We start from the raw sequence: 18768 nt of genomic DNA on the forward strand, positions 1-18768 counted from the left end.
ATGAACAAGGGTATGGAAAGAGAAAAAAACATTTGTGTAGAGGGGAAGAAGTGTTAAAATAAAAAAGGCAGAAACGGAGTGACAGGAAAGGAAAATGGTTTGGAGCTTTGAATCCACTGCCTGTGATGGTTACAATTGGTTCTGTAGGTGGTTTGTGTCTGTTTGGATAACATGCTAAATGGAAGGGAAAATGAAAAATGCGATTCAGCTGTGACTAATGTTTCCCTCCCTTTCCATTATTCTTTATGCTGCAGTTGACATGTACGTGTTTTTCTGATCACTTTTAGAGTGACACAAGTAAGAACCCTGCTTCTCTAACCATAAAGAATGTTTCATCCATGGACAGCGGAATGTGGATTTCCTGTGTAGCAGAGAACATTGTGGGAGAGGATCAAGCCTCTGCTGAGCTCACGGTATTCTGTACGTACGCTGGCCTCCATACAGCCACTGAGGGCAACCTGCATTAGTGACAACCATTTTGACTATAAATACTTTATGGGCACTCATGTTGTTGAAACAAAACCCCTTAAGCATGTGCACTGTCTAGTGCAGTTAATGTTTAGAGTAGCCCAACCTGTGGTTGTTGTATTTGTCTTTTTCAGCCCTTTGTTCTTGCAAAAATGTATTTCTACATGCTTTATCTTGCAGTCAGAATGAGGTGTAATGGAATGTCTGAAACCCAAGATAGTCAGTTGCACTATCAGTGTCAGACAGTTTGTAAACTGTGCATGTACATATTCACTGTTGAAACTAAGAAGTGTGAATGCATCAAAAGGCTCATAAAGTGGGTTATAAGAGACAACAAATGTTTAGGTTCTCAATTACCCAAAGCTAAAACCATGTTGTTAAAAAACCCAGCACTCTTGCAACATTCGTACTGCCAGATGTAAATTTGTTTGTCATATCTTTGAATATGATATTTATTTGTCAGGGCCAACAGAGAGACACGTACTGTAGAGTCACTGACTTATATCTAAGCTCCAGCCTGTATTCACTTTAATGTGAACTAGGCAGTGTGTTTTCACAAATTGCAACCTCCTGTTTAATTGAAGGAATGGATCACTTTGTAGATGGCAAACAGTTCAGCATGCACTCATGACAGAGTAAACTAGAAAAATTGCTGTAGAGGTAGGTTTGTAGGTTAAATTTGAATATGTAATAACTACGGAAAGGGACAAAAAGTAGAAATATTTGAATGGTGTGAGATTATGAACCTGGCACTATTACAGATTCATAGAATCATAGAATGGTCTGGGTTGGAAGGGACCTCTGAAGGTCATCTATTCCAACCCCCTCTGCAGTAAGCAGAGGTATCCTCTACTAGATCAGGTTGCCCAGAGCCCTGTCCAGCCTCTCCTTGAATAGCTCCAGGGATGGGGCCTCAACCACCTCCCTGGGCAACTTGTTCAGTGTTCCACTATCTTCATGGTAAAGAGCTTGTTCCTAATAACCAAATTATGAGTGATAAAAGGGACTATAACAAATTAAATTGGATGCCATTAGGAAACAGAACAAGTCTGTAAACTTGAGGCATTTACCATGTTTGAGCTAAAAATTACAAAATTTATAATAGAGGAAATAATCTTTCCCTGACAGAAGAATCCAGGGAATTAAGTCATCTGTTTTGGCTTTGGTTCTGTGGAGAAAATAATCTGAAAGTTTAGATTCCTAGCTGAATATATTCCCAATACTATTTGCTTTTGGCCAGCTTTTAAGTATTTTCAACACTGTTGTGTTCCTTCAGCACTCGTCTGCACCATTTCTTTCAGCAGAATAAACCTAAGATGACTGTTTCCCCCTTCCCTGCAATCCCTGTACTTCCCACTTCTTCCAGGGTTTAACTGATTTAGCAGGTGTTCAGTCTTTGAAGGTAGTTTGTTTGGTTTCTTTCTAAAGAACAGCTTCATTTCGGTTGTAAGCATAGTATCTTAGGCAGAGCAGGTGGGTTTTTGTGTGTGTCTTCTCCAAACTGCTAGCTCTTTTACTAATAGCATACTTTAGTGTTGATGAATGAAAAATACTTCCCTGATGACTTTGAGAGAATGGAGGGAATGGAATAAAGACACATTCAGAATATTCTGATGTTCTTCACTCTTTTTTCCAATCTAGTTGCACCAAATATCACATTTATTGAATCTCCAACCCCGGACCACCACTGGTGTATTCCATTCACTGTGAAAGGGAATCCTAAGCCCACATTACAGTGGTTCTATGAAGGGGCTATACTGAATGAGTCTGAATACATCTGTACTAAAATACACGTTATCAATCAAAGTGAATACCATGGCTGCCTTCAGCTGGACAATCCTACCCACCTGAATAATGGTGCTTATACCTTACTGGCAAAGAATGAGTACGGAGAGGATGAAAAACGGGTTGATGCACATTTCATGTCAGTGCCTGGAGATGGTGAGTATAATTTTTCTTTTTTCTTAGCAATTACAGACTGATGAGACTATGGAGACAATGCTCCTGGACAATTTACCTGTTTTGGAGGAGGCTTTTTAAAGTAAATGAATTAATATCTTCAATATTAGTCGTATAATAATGTTTTTCATGATCATTTTCTTCTTAAATCATCCTCTTGAGTAACCATCCTGTGTGCCAGTTAAGGCTAGTAAAAGATTGATATTTCTGAAATGTTTTCTTAAACCTCAGTTCTGATCCTAGAAAGCTCTGAGTGCCAATTTAGCCACTCTAAGTTTTCTGTGCTGCATAGGAATACAAGTAGGCAGCGTGCTGAAGGAGAGGGAAGATGCCATTGCAGCATCTAATACCTTGTTGCGAAGTTGGTAGTGCAGTCTGGTGAGTTGATAGTATGTTATTTAGGACACCAGAGGGAGCTGGAGAGAAGACAAGGCAGAATGGGCAGTCACAAATCCTCATTTTGGTATCTAAGTCCCATTGGTTTTGTTGCTGGCTGGACACCTGCACACCTTAGAGTATCTCAAGGTTGCTGCTGAATATGTGCATTTTCAGTTATGCTATCAGCTTTACCTCAGCCCTCCTAAATGCTGTGAGCACATTCAAGGTGCACTAATTTATCGAAGTGCAGGGACTACTATGATTGTTCATCATAGTTTGATCTTTTCCCATGTCTTCAAAAACATGTGTGAAGTGACCGTAAGAGTAGGAAGTCATACGTGTAAGCATATTGCTGTATGTGGAAAAAAATCTGTGCGGACCTTGCACAGCTGGAGTGGGAGTAAAAAGCATATTTTTGCATAAACAGTTGCACAGTCATGTATGAAAACAGGCTCATATGTGTACCTTGCCTTTTAGCCACAGGGTATAAATAGCCTTCTTTTCTGAAACAGCAATGCACAGTGCTAGTGTTATCTGGCAGGAAAAATAAAAGTCAATATTTAAATTCTTTCTTCTATATTGCAGGCTACAGACAGTAAAAATACAGCTTGTATTTACTCTCTATCAGCTTAGTCAGCTGTAGGGAGAGGTATGGCAAGGCTTTTGCCTTCCCACCCTTAGAAGGAGAAAGTGAAGAGATAATGCAACCAGGCTTTATTTACTCCTACTGTCCTTAGTGCTCTTTTCCTTATTTTCTTTGGAGTTCTTAAATAGACTTATTACAGAAGCTTACAATGATTTCAGCTCCTGGCATCCTCTAATACTGCAGTACAATGGTTGAGTAAAACAATTCACCTCATAGATGTTCTGTGTACAGTGGAAGTTTTCTTACCCCCTGATTATTTAATGTGAATCTGGCTTTATTTTCTTAACAGAACAAGAGTTCCTCTAATATGTTTAGGTGAATTTGTTATTTTTTTGTCTTCAATCCAAGTCTGGTTTACTGTTCTGTTTTTTCCTATATGCTTCTCTCTACACTTATGATTTCCTGGCTTTTGCCTTTTAAGTCAGTAAATAGAATTGTAGACATCCTCCAAATTAGAAAGATGGCACTATTTGTTCCATCCTCTTTATACTCATAAAGGATATAAGTCTTCCAAGTAATCCATGCTGCGTTCTTAAGCATTTTCCAAGCTCTGTGGTGGATTAAGCTTCACAAAAAGAATATGGAGGAAAGTGGACTGATGTATAGACAGGATGTAACTACATCAGAAATCAGTTCATGCATAGTGGATAACACAAAACCAGTCTTAACAACAAGGGAAACTGCTTATCTACTTAGATTTCTCTCTTTCTTTCTTTCTTTCTTTCTTTCTTTCTTTCTTTCTTTCTTTCTTTCTTTCTTTCTTTCTTTCTTTCTTTCTTTCTTTCTTTCTTTCTTTCTTTCTTCTTTCTTTCTTTCTTTCTTTCTTTCTTTCTTTCTTTCTTTCTTTCTTTCTTTCTTTCTTTCTTTCTTTCTTTCTTTCTTTCTTTCTTTCTTTCTTTCTTTCTTTCTTTCTTTCTTTCTTTCTTTCTTTCTTTCTTTCTTTCTTTCTTTCTTTCTTTCTTTCTTTCTTTTCTGTAATAGTCATGGCATTGAGCTTTAGAAACATCACAACGGTACCACCTCCACTGAAGCTGGCATAAAAGCAAATGTTAAAGAACTAGAGTTCTCAGAGCATTGTATTACAATTTGTTTTAAACTATTACTATTTAAAGAACTGTCAGGCTTTTTCAAACCATTAAAAGGCTTTTTCAGTGCTGTCGTTACTGTGTAGTTTCTTCTTTTGGCCCATATATTGTATAATGAAGCATAAAGATTAAGGCCCACGCCCTGATATTATGTTCATTTCCATGTCTTCATAACTGAATTAAATACCGGCCCTAATGTTTCATGGGGTGGAGAATACTCACTGAGCTTTAAACTGATTCTGTGTTTATTGCGTCACTTACAGGCAAATGCTTTGAAGGTATAAAACAATAGGAAAATATCTACCCCCCACCCCAATCCTTAAACCTATATAAAATATAACTAGTCTGAAGGATAACCATGTAATACTTCACTTTGAAAGCTGCATCAAATATGACGAAGACATAATTTGTGTAAGACACTCTCACCTTCCATCATGTTACTTGCAGAACATTTTGTACTGTTCTGAGGATGCAGACATGAAGGAGAGGAAAGCACATACCACAGTGGAATTTTGACTGAGTTAAAGATAACAAAGTTATCATTATTATAGTCTACTAGCTAGATCTTTAATGAGCTTTAATCTTCTAAAGTTTTTGAATTCCTGTGAAGCTTTTCTTGCTGAGGATGATTTGATTATTTGAGACAACAGTGCAGTGAACAGTAAGCTAGAAACGTTCATGTTTTATTGTGTAGGCTGTTCTCATGTTTGATCCAAAATAGCTAATGAATGTCAGAGGGATTTTTACCAATAATAAGTATTTTTAATTAAGCTTATTCATCTACCAGCTAAAATTCAGCTCAAGAAATCCAAGTCACATAGTATTTTGTCAAAGTAAAACAATATGTTAAATAGGCCTTAGAAGTAGCATCCTGCTTGTATGGCATAACATAGGGTTCTTTTGAAGAAGTAAGTTTTTAGATTATTTTGCTGCTGCTTTATTTTGAAAACATCAACTTTGTAAAGAGAGAAGAAAGCAAACCAAGTGTAGTTGATGTAGTTTATAAAGTTTGGAATAAGTCTCTTAATAATTTATTTACACAGCAACCTGTTGTAACTGAGACCAAAATAGCAAAGATAGCCTGCATTTCCTTTAAAAACATAAATTGTTTGTAAACATGCAAAATTGCTGTGCTGAAATTTAAAGTAGACTTAATAGACTCAAAATAGACTTACCTGATGTTTTGATGATTGAGTAGATATTTTTTATGTAGACAATACTAAATAGGAATTTGAGGTTCATAAAGTATCCTGATTATTTTTTAATAACTTTATTTGAAGTGTTTAACTATATAAAATATATTTGAATGGAGATGATAAATTCCTGGTTCATCTCCCTGGCATGAGTTAGCAGTTAAAACAATCAGATGACTTTATCCCAGTTCCAGTAAATGGTAACAACAATGTTGCCATTTAACTCAGGAATAAAGGCCTGGCAATCTTTTTTTTTTTTAAAAATGTTAATTTCCTCTCAGATTACAATATGTAAATTAAAGTACTGTCTTTCATCAGATGAATGTTTTATACTGGAAAAACTGAATCCATGAACCTCTACAGACAGAAAGCGCTGGTCAGAAGTTGCTTCAAGAGAGATAGCACAAACTTCCTTCACTTATTTTTTATGTCTGCAGATTGGAGTGACAGTTCTCATGGGGTCTATTAACATATATTGCTGGACACTAGAATATCTTCAAATGCATTTAAAAGTCAACTTATTTATCTACCACTGCTCTGCAAAGAAACTTCAACTCTGTTTAGTATTTTCAGGACAGATTCTCACACTGCTGACCTAAGTAGAAAATGGTTTTCTGGTCATACGTCACGGTGGACTTCACAGTGACTTTATGCCAGTGGCATATCCATATGGCATTATAAATAGAATTACACTTTTTGAAATCTCATTAGCAATTCTAAATATCTGTTAGTTTTATTTTCAAATCAACCAAAAGAGTAAAATACGGAAGAGATGATTTGGAGCCCTGTTCTTAAGCTATGCTGTAAAAACATCATAGGCGACAGTGAATGGGTGTATTGCCATACCAAAAAACTATCTTTCAAAGCATGAATAGTCTAATGCTATGTCAATTTCAGTGGACGTTCTTTATACTCACACATGTGCTCAACCTTACATATGTACAGTAATTACAAAAAGCTGAAAAATATAGACTAGATAAGTATCCATTTGGATGTGTAAAGGATTGCTTCTGTGATATCTGGGTGGTGTTTGGTTTTTGTTGGTGGTTTTGTTTTGTTTTGGTTTGGTTTTTTTATAAAGGGTTCTGTCTGTGCATCAGCCATGGAACTGACTTCTTGGAAGAATCCTTTTACAGAGCCCATGAAGTGGTGCTGCTTAGGTCATTGCTACCTCTAGCCCTTAACTTGCCACTCACAGCAAACCCGGTTTGCTTTCACAGTGATTTAATAGCATATTGTTTTGCCCAGATATAAATCAGTGATTGTTAATGCTCACTGAACTCTACTTCCCCTTAAGGTCAGGGAGAATTCTACCCTTGATTTTTCAACGGGAATAGTTACTGTTGCACTTATTCCAGATACATGTTAACAGCAGAAAGCAGAATTTTCCCCATTTGGCAAAATTCTAACCTGTCTTGGCCAGAACGAGTGCCCTGTGCATTAGCTGTTTCACATGAAGCAAAATATTAACCTTTGTGATAGCTCTAAAATGATTTAATATGTGAGCTAATAAAAGGTGCTGTAACATAATGGTATTGCTTTGCATTTCTGTAGGTGATGATCATTACTGTTGTAAATAATGTATCAACTCTGTAAAAACTTATTAAAGAAAGTAGTATTCTTTCAGCATTTACAAGCTGTTTACAAAGCTCTTTCTTTCTTTTTTTTTCTTTTTTTTTTTTTTTTTTTTCTCCACATACAGGTAGTGGCCCAATTGTGGATCCAGATGTTTATGGTATATATTTGCTTTCCTTTTTCTTTTCCTTTAATGATAGAAATGAATTAACTGAAACAATTAAAAGATGGAATGTTAGGCTCAGTCAAATTGAAATGGCACATATTATAACAATACTTTGTATTTTTGGTTCTTCTCCTGCCTTATGCTATTTAAGATACACAAGGACAATATGATGTTTTGCTTTGCTGCTTATGATTCACATTAGGAAGCACATAAATCCACTTCTGCAAATGGTTGCAGCTGATCCTGTGCGATGACAGCCATCTGATGTAGCTAAAAGGCAGATTTTGTGTACCTTTTGGAGGCATTTCTTGGAGGAAAGCAAGTTTGCAATTTCTTCTTATGTAAATTATTTATCAGGGATTATTCCATACTTGTTAAGCCTCCAAAAAATGTACCCCTAAATCCCACTTAAAATGAAATTGGCACAAGTAAGTTTTCCTGTGGGCAATTTATTTTGATCTGTGCGCTCATTTCTACCACCCCTTAATCTCTCTTGCATAAGCAGACCATCAACTCTGATATCTGAGTGTGTGCCAGAAGATTTGATGACACAGTGTTCACATTAGCTTTTTTTAGTTAAGTGAGATGTTTTGCTGTACTACAGTAGAAGCTGCAGAATGAAACCCAACTGACTAGTTTCACACAATACTTCTGATATATTTCTAGTGAGGAGGAAAGTCCATCCTAACCAACACACTCAAACACCCGTTAGCTTCCAGTACAAGCTAAATCCTTTTTGGTGTACTATTTCTTTAGATGAAATAGTCCATGACTTAAGTTTCTGTATGTTGATTTAAATTTTATTGCTTTGATTCCTTTCCATGTCAATAAACTTTAGCAAATGTGCAATTGAAGCATCAATTTGGCTTTAAGTGCTTAGAAATGCTAAAAGATAGCTACTCCTCCCTCTTTCCAAAATATGTTTTTTTTCAGGGGGGTGGGAAGCCGACATTGGTTTGCACAATTTCTTACTCGTATTGTATTATGTAAGCTGTATGCATGAAGATTTTGATTCTGAGCTGTTTAGCAAGTTCCTGATGCCCGTGTATGGCTTTAACTATGTGAGTGCTGGCTTCAGGTGACTTGGGTAGTTTTCTGCTGAGGTTGTGCTTTGAGTTGTGCTAGTGGATCACAGCCTACAAGACTAGTAGTAATGAAAGCTGCCTGCTTTTTTATTCTTTGCTTTTTTTTTTCGCCTGTTTGAAACTCGTGTCTTTGGTCTTTTATTTCAGTGACTCAATGCTTGCTTTGAGAAATACTTTGTAGTCCAGAGTGTTTCCCTAATTATTCCAAATTCAGAAGTCCAATTAGTGAGGTGAATAAATGAGGCCACCTGGAAAGTCTGCTATACTTCTTCAGAAACCCACTGCCAGTATGGCTGTTCTCATGACTTTTTTTTTAACACACCCCTCAATCCCTATGACAATCTGTTAACCCAGAATTTAGAATGTGTTGGAAGGAAGATTTAAAGGACTGCTCCCCTTCTTCCTGCTCCATGGTTTTCCCTTTAAAATGCATTTTTCATAACCCTGACTAATTATGTTGCAGATGTGCCCAGTGGAAAGGGGTAAAGGCAGCAGCAGAGAACTTGTTCCTGCTGGACACAGGGACTGTCTGGGTGTCTGTTAGTCTGTTAGCTATGGGTGAAGTTACTTGGAGTTGCAGGGTACTTCCCCACAAGTGTTGGGGTGCTGCAGGCCTAGGGAGTCCCTACAGGTGTCCATGAGAATAGGGCCTGGCAGCCAGGCCCATCCCACTACCCAAGCCAGGATCAAGGCAGGCAGCCAGGGGGACCGTGGGCAGCCACAGCCCTAGGCATTGGGCACTGTCCTGTGGTTGAGGCCAAGCAGGTCTAGGCTGCATGATATAGAGATTGGTGATAGAGATGATGAAGACAGGCAGAGGACCCTTGACTTCACGTATTCCTTCACATGCATCAAACCCCTTTGTAGCTGGGTTTGGTCTGTCTCCTGGGAATTGACCTTCTGTGTCCATGTGTAAGTGATTTCCAGATGTTTTCTGTGAAGTGTCTTGAGCATACAATGGGAATGTTAGAAGAACTTACGGGAGAGTCCCAGTTGGATGGGGTGCTGGCTGCTGCAAGTGGGAGCAGTGGAAGCTTTTGCTAGTTCCTCTAGGTCTCCTCCGTGGCATGTCTTGGAGAAAGTAGAAAGGGGAGTCTCTCCTGCCCTGAGAGAAGTAGAGGTGCTCGCCTCACACTGAGCAGGAGGTCAAATGCAAAGTCATCTTCTTTGGCTCTGAGTTCACATCTTTGTGCCATGCTGCCACTTCTAATGTGGTTGTGAACATGAGAGAGACAACCAGCCAACCACCCACAGGACTGTGCAGTGTGACCCCCAGTGCTGGTGTGATTGTGCTCTTGTCTATATCCCTACTGCTATTCACCTCATGTGTGAAATATCTGCAAAATGCTGCCCATGCTCAGTTGTGATTCACTACAGTTGGTGCAGTCAGAGGTGGCTGCATGAAGTACTCAGCACCGGAGAAATTGGCCCTGAAGAAATACAAGTCTGATGTAGCATGACTCAAGAGGCGTGACTGTCTGTGTCAGAGTGCTTTGTGTGTATGTCAGGATTTCATAGTGAAATGAATAGGAATTTGTTTAACTTGGAATTGCATGGTTTTGGCTGGATAGCTGTTGTGCGTGTTTTCCTTGCCCAGCTCACCCATTTCAAGAGGCTTTGAAGATCTGGAACTGGTTCAAATGCAAACGCTTCGCAGTTATACAGCAGGGAATGGCAGTGTAACCCAGCCCTACCAATGTGGCCTGCTTTAGCTCTTGCCCATTTTAATGCAAAAGTATATTCAGAGGATCCATAGACCAGGCCTGAAAGAGTTTGTGCATAGTTCTCATTAGTCTTTTCATAGTGCAATTATAGGTAGCTTAGTACAGACATGAGCATAAACAGAACTGCAAATACAATAGGCTTTTGCCCACTTCCATTTAGAGGGGAAAATAAGAGAAAAAATGCTCCCTTTGAAAGTTTGTATTAGAGAGAGCAGTGAAGACTAGTTTTGTTTTGTTTTGTTTAATACAGTGGTCTTACAAAGCTAGTGTAAATAAAGAGCTGGTCAAAGCTATCATTCTGAAGATTTTGCCAGCTAATTGTGAAGGAAGCCTAATCTTGGAGACTTAGATTGTTGTTGTGAACGGAGTTGTGTCTGCAAATGACTGAAAAAAAACCCTTCCTTCTTTGCTGTAGCAAAGAAGGTAGTCGTGGTGCTGGATGGTCTGCACAGTGCCTTGTCTGAGTGTTCAGGCTGCTTGCACAGGTGAGCCATTTGGGCAGGATCTGTACTGCAGAGAGCTGAGGAGCACTCTTTTTTTTCCTCTTCTAGCCTTGCTGCATAGGAATAGGCATCAGTGCTGAGTTGGAGAATTCAAATGCTGAAAGACCAGGAAATTAAATGTTGTTTCTCATAAAACCTCTGTATACCAAATATGTATTTTGGCTTAAAAGTGTCCTACACATGCATAGTGTTGAGCCAAAATAAACTCTAAAAGCTGATTGGACAACCCAAATGTAGAAACTGTAGCACTAGCTGCATAGCTTCAAATACTAAAAAATCTGCACCTTACTCAGTACTTTGGAGAAAACAAATGTGTTCATGCATGCCTACTGCAGCTTGCTGCTGGCGTTCCCAGCTGAGCTCTCCGAAGTGGCATTGGGAGCTAAAGAAGATAAATTCTAAGAAAGTGCAGGCCCTCTCTGCCCTTGAGCAGCATCAGCTCTGTGGTCAGAAGCAGCAGCAGAAGAGTTCCTACGTCTGTAGTTAATAAGAACTGTGTTAAAATTTTATCTGTAGGCTTATGGCACTGATTTTAAGCCAAACGCATAAAGAAATAGGCAGTTAATTGCATATTTAAAATACAGTGCTGGAGGTGCATTTTGTAACAGATGCAGTTATTGCCCTTACTTGTTTCTTTCATCTGCATGAATTATAGTTGAATATAAGTCAAATAGTTATGTAAATTTCCAGATATAATAAATTTTTTAAAAAGTAATTAAAAAAAGTTATTGTAATGCACCTTTCTATAAGCTTTTGTGCATACTATTTCATTAATTTTATCTAATTTGAATAATTTTGGCAGGAAATAATGAACTGTAAATATCTGTGGTTTGTTTTTAAATAATTATGTTCATTCTTTTGATGAAATATTTCTGGTTTCTCCCCTGCAGACCTGCCAGTGGAATTATTTTGAGAAATCAAATTTCTTCATACCATCTCAGGCACTTAATTGTTTTTTTGGTTTTTTTTTTTAGGTTTACCAACGTGACTATTTATGATGCTAAACTGTAACCTCTGTACACACAGCATTGTTTTTCATTGATTTTTAAACCAGCTATAAGCTCTTCTCAGCTGAATGCAGTCTCCCAGCTAGTATCTCAGCTGAATGCAGTCTCCCAGCTAGTATTTAAGACTCTCCTGTATTTGGCTGAATATAGGGCTGTAGAAGTCCAGACTGTAGACAGTCTTTTATTTTTAATAGGAAGTCAGAAGTGCATAAATACAGCATTATGGATGGAATTCTTCTTTAGTTTTTCAGTAGAGATACAGTATAGTTGTAGATAACTTCTCTTTTCAAGTTTGTCAGTTGCAGCACATTTGTTCCATTATCTGCCACAGGGATCCATTCTCCAAACATTCCAGCTACATTAGCAATTATGTATCATTTCCAAGGAGCTGAAAGTCCTGAAAGTCATTAGTAGCCTTAAGGTCATACAGAACAGAAATAACAAAGACACCCTTTCCCCTCCAAATATATGAAATATAAAGTAACCTTTTCTTCCTTTCTTAAGAGTATGAAACCACGCCTAATGATCTGGGAGACACCACAAATAACAGTAATCAAATAACTTCTACAGATGTTTCCAACAAAGAGAACGAAGACAGCATCACTGTAAGTTTATACATAGTTTCCTGATCTGTAACCTTGAAGACTTTCTCACTGTATAACTCACCCACAAAGATTGTGATTGACCCTGAGCTGCTTGAACAGCACAACTATTGCTGCGTTGTAGTCAAAACTCAGGAAAAAAAAAAAAAAGAAACAACAACAACAACAAAAGAAACAAACACCAAAAACCAACCAACCCCCCCCATCAAAATCAGTGCTCCCCAAAGCTCTCCCGTTTTTTGAAACACTGAATTACTTTTCAGTCCATGTGAAATTGCTCGTTATTTTGTTTTGTGTTTTCTGAACCTATAACTGTAGTTTGTTAGACTCAGAGTTTGCTTCTAATTTTAGCCAAGGAGAGCAACTCTTTATTTACACAATAAATACATCCAAGGTAATTTGAAGATTTTTTTCTTGAAATCCAGTCCTGGAGTTAACTTTTCCTTCCTGAAAGGATGTGCTGCAATGAACTTCCAAAGTCCAATTCTGTGTTTTTTAAAATGTGATTTCATGTAATTTTTTTAGACTAATTTGCAGCAGATTTTGGTGTAAGTAACTGACTTGGTGGGCCTCTTCCTTTGCTGCGTTGCCTTTCATGCTCTCCTGAACTGAATTGATGGAAGCTGGTAGTGGGCGTCCGACCCATTTAGTAATGCAGCCTGTCTGCTCATCAGTGACTCTGTAAAACAGCAGGCAGTGGAGAGCATGTAAGTTCATGAGCCAGAGAGTGGACTGTGAGTTGAGACACTCTGATAAAAAATTGAGACAATACCAGACTGAATCATTGAATGGCTGAGGTTGGAAGGGACCTCTGGGAAATCCTTGTCTAGTCCTCCATGCTTAAAGCAGGGCTTTTTTTTTATGTGTTTTATGACACCCTGCTGGAAGGGAAAGGGGCGATGTGCATTCCCTCCCACCTTCCTTGAAAGTTCAGTAGGATGTTGCAAAAGTTCTCAGAGCTGTCTGAATCTCTGTTCTCTCCAGAAAGAAGAAACCTCAACAAGCAGCTGTTTTATGTACTCTTTGAGAGCAAATGTTGCCCAGTTGACACGAATTTTTTTACCTAACTGGGTTAATTGAAATGTATGCTGAATCTCTGTGAAGGTAGTTCTTCAAAACAAAACAAACAGATATCTTTGTGTCTTTTTTTTTCAGGTGTATGTTGTGGTGGGAATTGCAGCACTGGTGTGCACTGGCTTAGTAATAATGCTCATTATTCTGAAGTTTGGAAGACACTCAAAGTTTGGGATGAAAGGTAAGCAGGGTCATTTTTCATACCTTCTGTAAAGGTTGTGGATTGTATGACCTGCTACTGTACACTTCTGCACTGAGCACTCAGATAAGTTTAATGGCATCATACTTAGTATTTGTTTGTTCATCAGGTAAGTATGGGCAGAGGCAGATGTAGGTAAAGTGTAGAATTTTGGATCAAACCGTTCTACTTCTCTTTTTTTCCTCAGGACAAATGCCATTTCTCTCCCTTCTGCTGCAGAGCCCCCCTGGACATTTCTGGGAGTAAAACATTGCTTGAGTCAGTGTAGGCAGAAAAAAGATAGGAAATGAAATTTCTTCTGATATGAGTTTGATTTCAGGGATTTGATGAGAATATATACTATATATAAAAGGTATGTTAGTCCCTATTAAAATGTCATGTTAAGGTGACAGATTCGAGGGGAAACAATGGCAAGAGCCAAAGGTGCATTTGCAGTGGATCCTATCATACTGGTGTTTTCTGACAGATGCATTTTCTTGATCTTCTGTTTGTATTTTGGGAAGTAGCAGCTGGAGAGAATGACAAGTGATCTCGTCCCTGTGGAAGGGGGAAATCTCAGCCCTTCAGTTTATTAATTTATTTATTTTATAGCCAGGTGGAGGTATGTGTAACACAGGGGGTACCTGCAACAGCTCTGCTACCATATTTTTTTCAGTGATATCCTCAGTGTATGCCTAGCAATGTGGGTGAAATTGTATTAAACAAAAAAGGGGGAAAAATCCACTTGCTATTTTGCTGGAAGGTCTAAAAGGTGCTTTGCTATATGCTAAAGGAGATGAGCTTTTGTTCTTAAGATGGACTTCTTGTAGATGAGGATCTGATAAAAGAGTGGTGAGTAATTTTTTTAAGGATTTCCTCTTAAACACATGCCTTATCTCTCAGCTATGCTCATGACATAGTACGATATGGATGTATATTTTTGGTAACTCGCTCTTGACAAGTGCTCTCTTTTCAGAGGTATCTACTGTATATTTTGTGTTTCTGTATTCTGTTTAGAAGACAGTTCCTGGAAAAAATGGGATTTGAGCAGAGCAGAAACCTAGTTGGTGTAGATTAGCTTGCTGGAGTGGTACCATTTTCTCTCAATCTCCTTCTGGTAGGACATAGTCTCCGCTTTTTGGCGTGGCATTGAAAAGAAATACCCTGAATAGCAACACAAAGCCAGCAGGACACAGCTGCAGAGCTTTTGCCAAACACTAGAAAAGGCGTTCTGTGACTGAGCAGCAGTGTAAATTGTATTTTTATCTAAGGCTTTCTGAACTGCATTTTGGGAGATGAAGTAGGTGAAAGATAAATGAGTGCAGCAATGAGAAAGGTCTCTTTAAAACGGAATGCTAGGTACGTTTTTCAAAATTTGCATTAAATATTTCAACATTACATCATTGGAGGAACTAGACGGTAAACTGTGCACTAAGGGAGAAATCAGAAAGTTGCATTTTGTGTAGTAACATCTTAGGTTACCTTCCAGGAAGTTGCTGACTTGACAGTTGTTTTTCAGTATCTTCGAATAGAGCTTTTTTTTGCAAAAACAATGCTCTGTCCTGATCAGTAAATTTGACTTCAATATTTTATTGGTGCAGATTTGTGCATGTAGATATATTTTCATAAGAACTTGCTTTTGAGAAAATGGCTATGAAATTACAAAAAGGCATCAACTTCATATATGATGTTTATTTTAGTCCTTAAATTTGGTCAGTGATAGTTCGGAATACCAGTAAAATGAGTTCACAGTTCATGTACACTCCTTCAGAAACTAATCACAGACATTATACGTATGGTAGTGGTGACACATCACTGTGAGCTACATACAACTCTTCAACGTTTCATTAGAAAGGAGTGACCTTGAGTTGTCTCCAAATTGGACATCAAACTTCTTCAAAGTTTGCATTCACACCTGAGCTTCACAGTCTGATCTATCCATAATCCAACATCCCAGAAAAGCTGTCTCCATTTTTCATCATCATTATTACTGAATGTGTATAAAAGTAGTACTTAAAGACCTGAGATTGGAACAAAAAATTGGTATGTAATACCCAGATTAATAATAAAATATTGCCTTCTCTGAAAAGCCTGCAGCATAAGTATATATATAGAATTCATAAATGAAGATAAACGATGTGGCATATTTGAGTATGAGGAATAAATAATGCAAGGCCGGAGAGAAATATTTTGCAGTCAGTATTATTCAGTACAATAAATAGAGAATGTGCTTCTTGGAAATCTGAATAAAAGCCAGCTACCTGTGAACTCCTGGAGTAATTTCCCATTGGATTCAGTGACAGCAAAATTAGTCTCAATTTAGCATACAAACATTGCATTGTATTTGGGGATTCAATGAACAATCTTAGTAGGGAAGTGAGGAGTAAAATATGCAGACTAGTTAGACGGAAAGCTACAGTGCTAGACATGAGCAAATAATATGCTTTTGCAGCCTAGAAGGCCAATCACATCCTAGGCTGCATCCAAGGAAGCAAGGCCGGCAGGTTGAGTGAGGTGATTCTTCCCTTCAGCTCTGGTGAGATTTCACCAGGAGTACCTTGTCCAGCTTTCGAACCCTCAGCACAAGAAGGACATGGACCTGATGTTGGGGGTCCAGAGGAGGGTCACAAAAGTGATCCAGGGGCTGGAGCATCTCTCCTGCAAAGGCAGGGTAGGAGAGATGGGGTTGTTCAGCCTGAAGAAGAGAAGGTTCTAGGCAGACCTTAGCACGTCCTTACAGTACCTGAAAGCTGGGGAAGGACTGTTTGTAAATGTACATAGCCCTTGGACAAGAGGCAATGGTTTTAAACTAGAGAAGGGTAGATTTAGACTTGATATTAGGAAGAAGTTCTTTACTATGAGGGTGGTGAAACACTGGAAAAGGTTGCTCAGGAAGGTGGTGGAGGCTTTATCCCTGGAGACATTCAAGATCAGGCTTGATAGGCTCTGAGCCCTGACCTAGTTGGGGATGTCCCTGCTTCCTGCATAGGGGTTGGACTAGTTGATCTCTGATTCTATAAAAATAACAAGGGAACTGGAGTAGAGAGGGCAAGGGAAGGTTTGTGAATTCCTGGAAAGGATTTATTGAAGAGTAATTCTAGTCTTGTTTGATCCTACCTGTCATGTTAAAAAGTAAATGTAAATAAATAGTTGCTGCACAACCAGTGTGTTACATAGTTTGCAAATGTTAACATAGCAGCATGCCGCAGAGCATGAACAGAAGTATGGAGGAAACTGATGGATGATGAATCACTGGATAAAATGAAATAGCATAATTCAGTTAAAAGAATGAAAAAAAATTTGCTGATTTGAACCATAGTATATTTTAGCACAGGTTACCTATGTTCCAGCAACAATGCACTATCCTTAGTGCTCCTTACTTGCTGGGAAAGTGGGAAGTGGATGGTTGTGGACAAGAGTATTATCACAGCTGCTTTATTATAGAGACAAATGAAATGTCCTTAGGTTTTTCAAACCCAGAAAGAAGAAAGAACCCAGCTCTCCCCGAAGCAGCCCTCTGGGATGAGAAGGGGTTTTTTTTGTTTGTTTATTTGGTTGGTTTTATATATGTTTGTATGAGGTTTTGATCAGTGCTGTGAGTTGTGTGCAGTATTGCAAAAGCAAGGGATCAAACAGTCTGAAATTCCCTCATATTTTGGTAGTTCCAGCTATCTTCTGTCTGTGGGCTTAAGTGTTGCATTTTGAAAAGTGCTTCTCCCCTGTGAGTGTTTTCTTAACTATCCACCGTGTTTAAACATAAGTCCTGACTATGAATGCTTTGCCCTTTTCACAGTCTTTAAAGTCCCTGCAGATCAGGTTACAGAAATCTGTCTATCTCTGATCAGGTAATGAGATCGTGTGGGTTGGTTTAAGAAAGAAAACAGTGTTTCTTTTAGGACAAATACCCCCAAAACACTACCTTTCCTTCAAGCCCTGGTCATAATTTTTGAGTGTAAGTTTAAAATTTGAACTGTCAGTCAGGATGCTGTGCTCTTTCATCAAGCTGATGAAACTTTGTAACTAAAAGCATTGGTTGTTCCAACAGGAGCACGTTGATGGTCAAGCACTAATCTTTTTGTCCTCTGTGTGTCATTCAGCGTACTGTTTTTGCTTATAATCTCTTGTTGTATTTCAAGCTTTGGCCAAAAGACGGTACAGGTGAGGGCAGCTCAGAACACCTGTTCAATTGCAGTATGCTTTTCAGATACTGTAAAATATTTTAGTTTAGGCATGAAGCACTGATCAACTGCATGACAAAAGCATTCTTACAAATCAGTATTGTCATTCTGACACAATGCATCCATGGTGACTTTAATTATTTAATCCTTATTTACCCAAGTAATAACATTTACATGACTTTAAATACAGTGCTGTCCAGGTAAGTGTGGAGGGCTTTACCATTCTGTAAACCATTTATTGAGGCTTTTTTATATTCTTTTGGATATAATTTCAGGACCAGAAGGAAAAACATCTTACCTTCCATATATTTTCTGTAAATGCATAGCAAATAGTCATTGTATTTTCTGCTTTAATACTCAACTCCATGTCTTTGTGGGAGAGGGGTCGATTGCAATGGAGTTCAAAACATACCCTGCTTCATTCACATTGGTGATTGAAGAGTTAAGATTTTGAGACTGAAGTGTTCAGATGACACTGAGTGGTTTGAAGTACTGCTGTAAGAAAAGAGAGACTTGTTCTAGTTATTATTAACTCACGCATTATCATGTCTTCCTTAAGCAATTGAATTTCTTATGGACTAAGAATGAATTGCAGTTGAGCTTTTACTGCATTTAACTCTATACCAAGTACAAATTACAAGCTTTGCATCTTCAGCAAAGACCTGCTGTTTGACAAATATGATCTAACGTTCAAATTGGTCTGCAATAAGCTTGCAGTGAGTAAGCTTCCTGGACAATTTTGCCTTATTTGCCAGAAAATTAAGACGATCACTTTGTATCTTGAAAAGGATGCAGTTAAGACTGCTTGACCTCCATCAAGTGACTGAAAACCTGAACTTTGTGAGTTGCCATTTGTACCTATAGAATTGATTTTTTTGCTGTGTTGTACCTACCCAACTGCTGGTTCTGTGGGCGTTGATCTGTTAATGTCTTTAGAACATTTCATT

At 38.3% G+C, this 18768-nt stretch overlaps 1 protein-coding gene across 8 annotated transcripts in view; it reads left to right on the forward strand.

Moving 5' to 3' along the window:
- The window catches only part of NTRK2 (neurotrophic receptor tyrosine kinase 2), a 222050-nt gene that overhangs the window by 49533 nt on the left and 153749 nt on the right, over positions 1 to 18768 (forward strand). For all 8 annotated transcript variants that reach the window (XM_054178966.1, XM_054178959.1, XM_054178961.1 and 5 more), the window contains exons 7-11: positions 288 to 420; positions 2110 to 2409; positions 7432 to 7464; positions 12294 to 12394; positions 13547 to 13646. In XM_054178966.1, the coding sequence (XP_054034941.1) occupies positions 288 to 420; positions 2110 to 2409; positions 7432 to 7464; positions 12294 to 12394; positions 13547 to 13646 (667 nt within the window). The remainder of the gene's footprint in view (positions 1 to 287; positions 421 to 2109; positions 2410 to 7431; positions 7465 to 12293; positions 12395 to 13546; positions 13647 to 18768) is intronic.

The sequence above is a fragment of the Dryobates pubescens genome, chromosome Z (assembly GCF_014839835.1).
Source record: "Dryobates pubescens isolate bDryPub1 chromosome Z, bDryPub1.pri, whole genome shotgun sequence".
In the NCBI taxonomy this organism is placed as follows: domain Eukaryota; kingdom Metazoa; phylum Chordata; class Aves; order Piciformes; family Picidae; genus Dryobates; species Dryobates pubescens.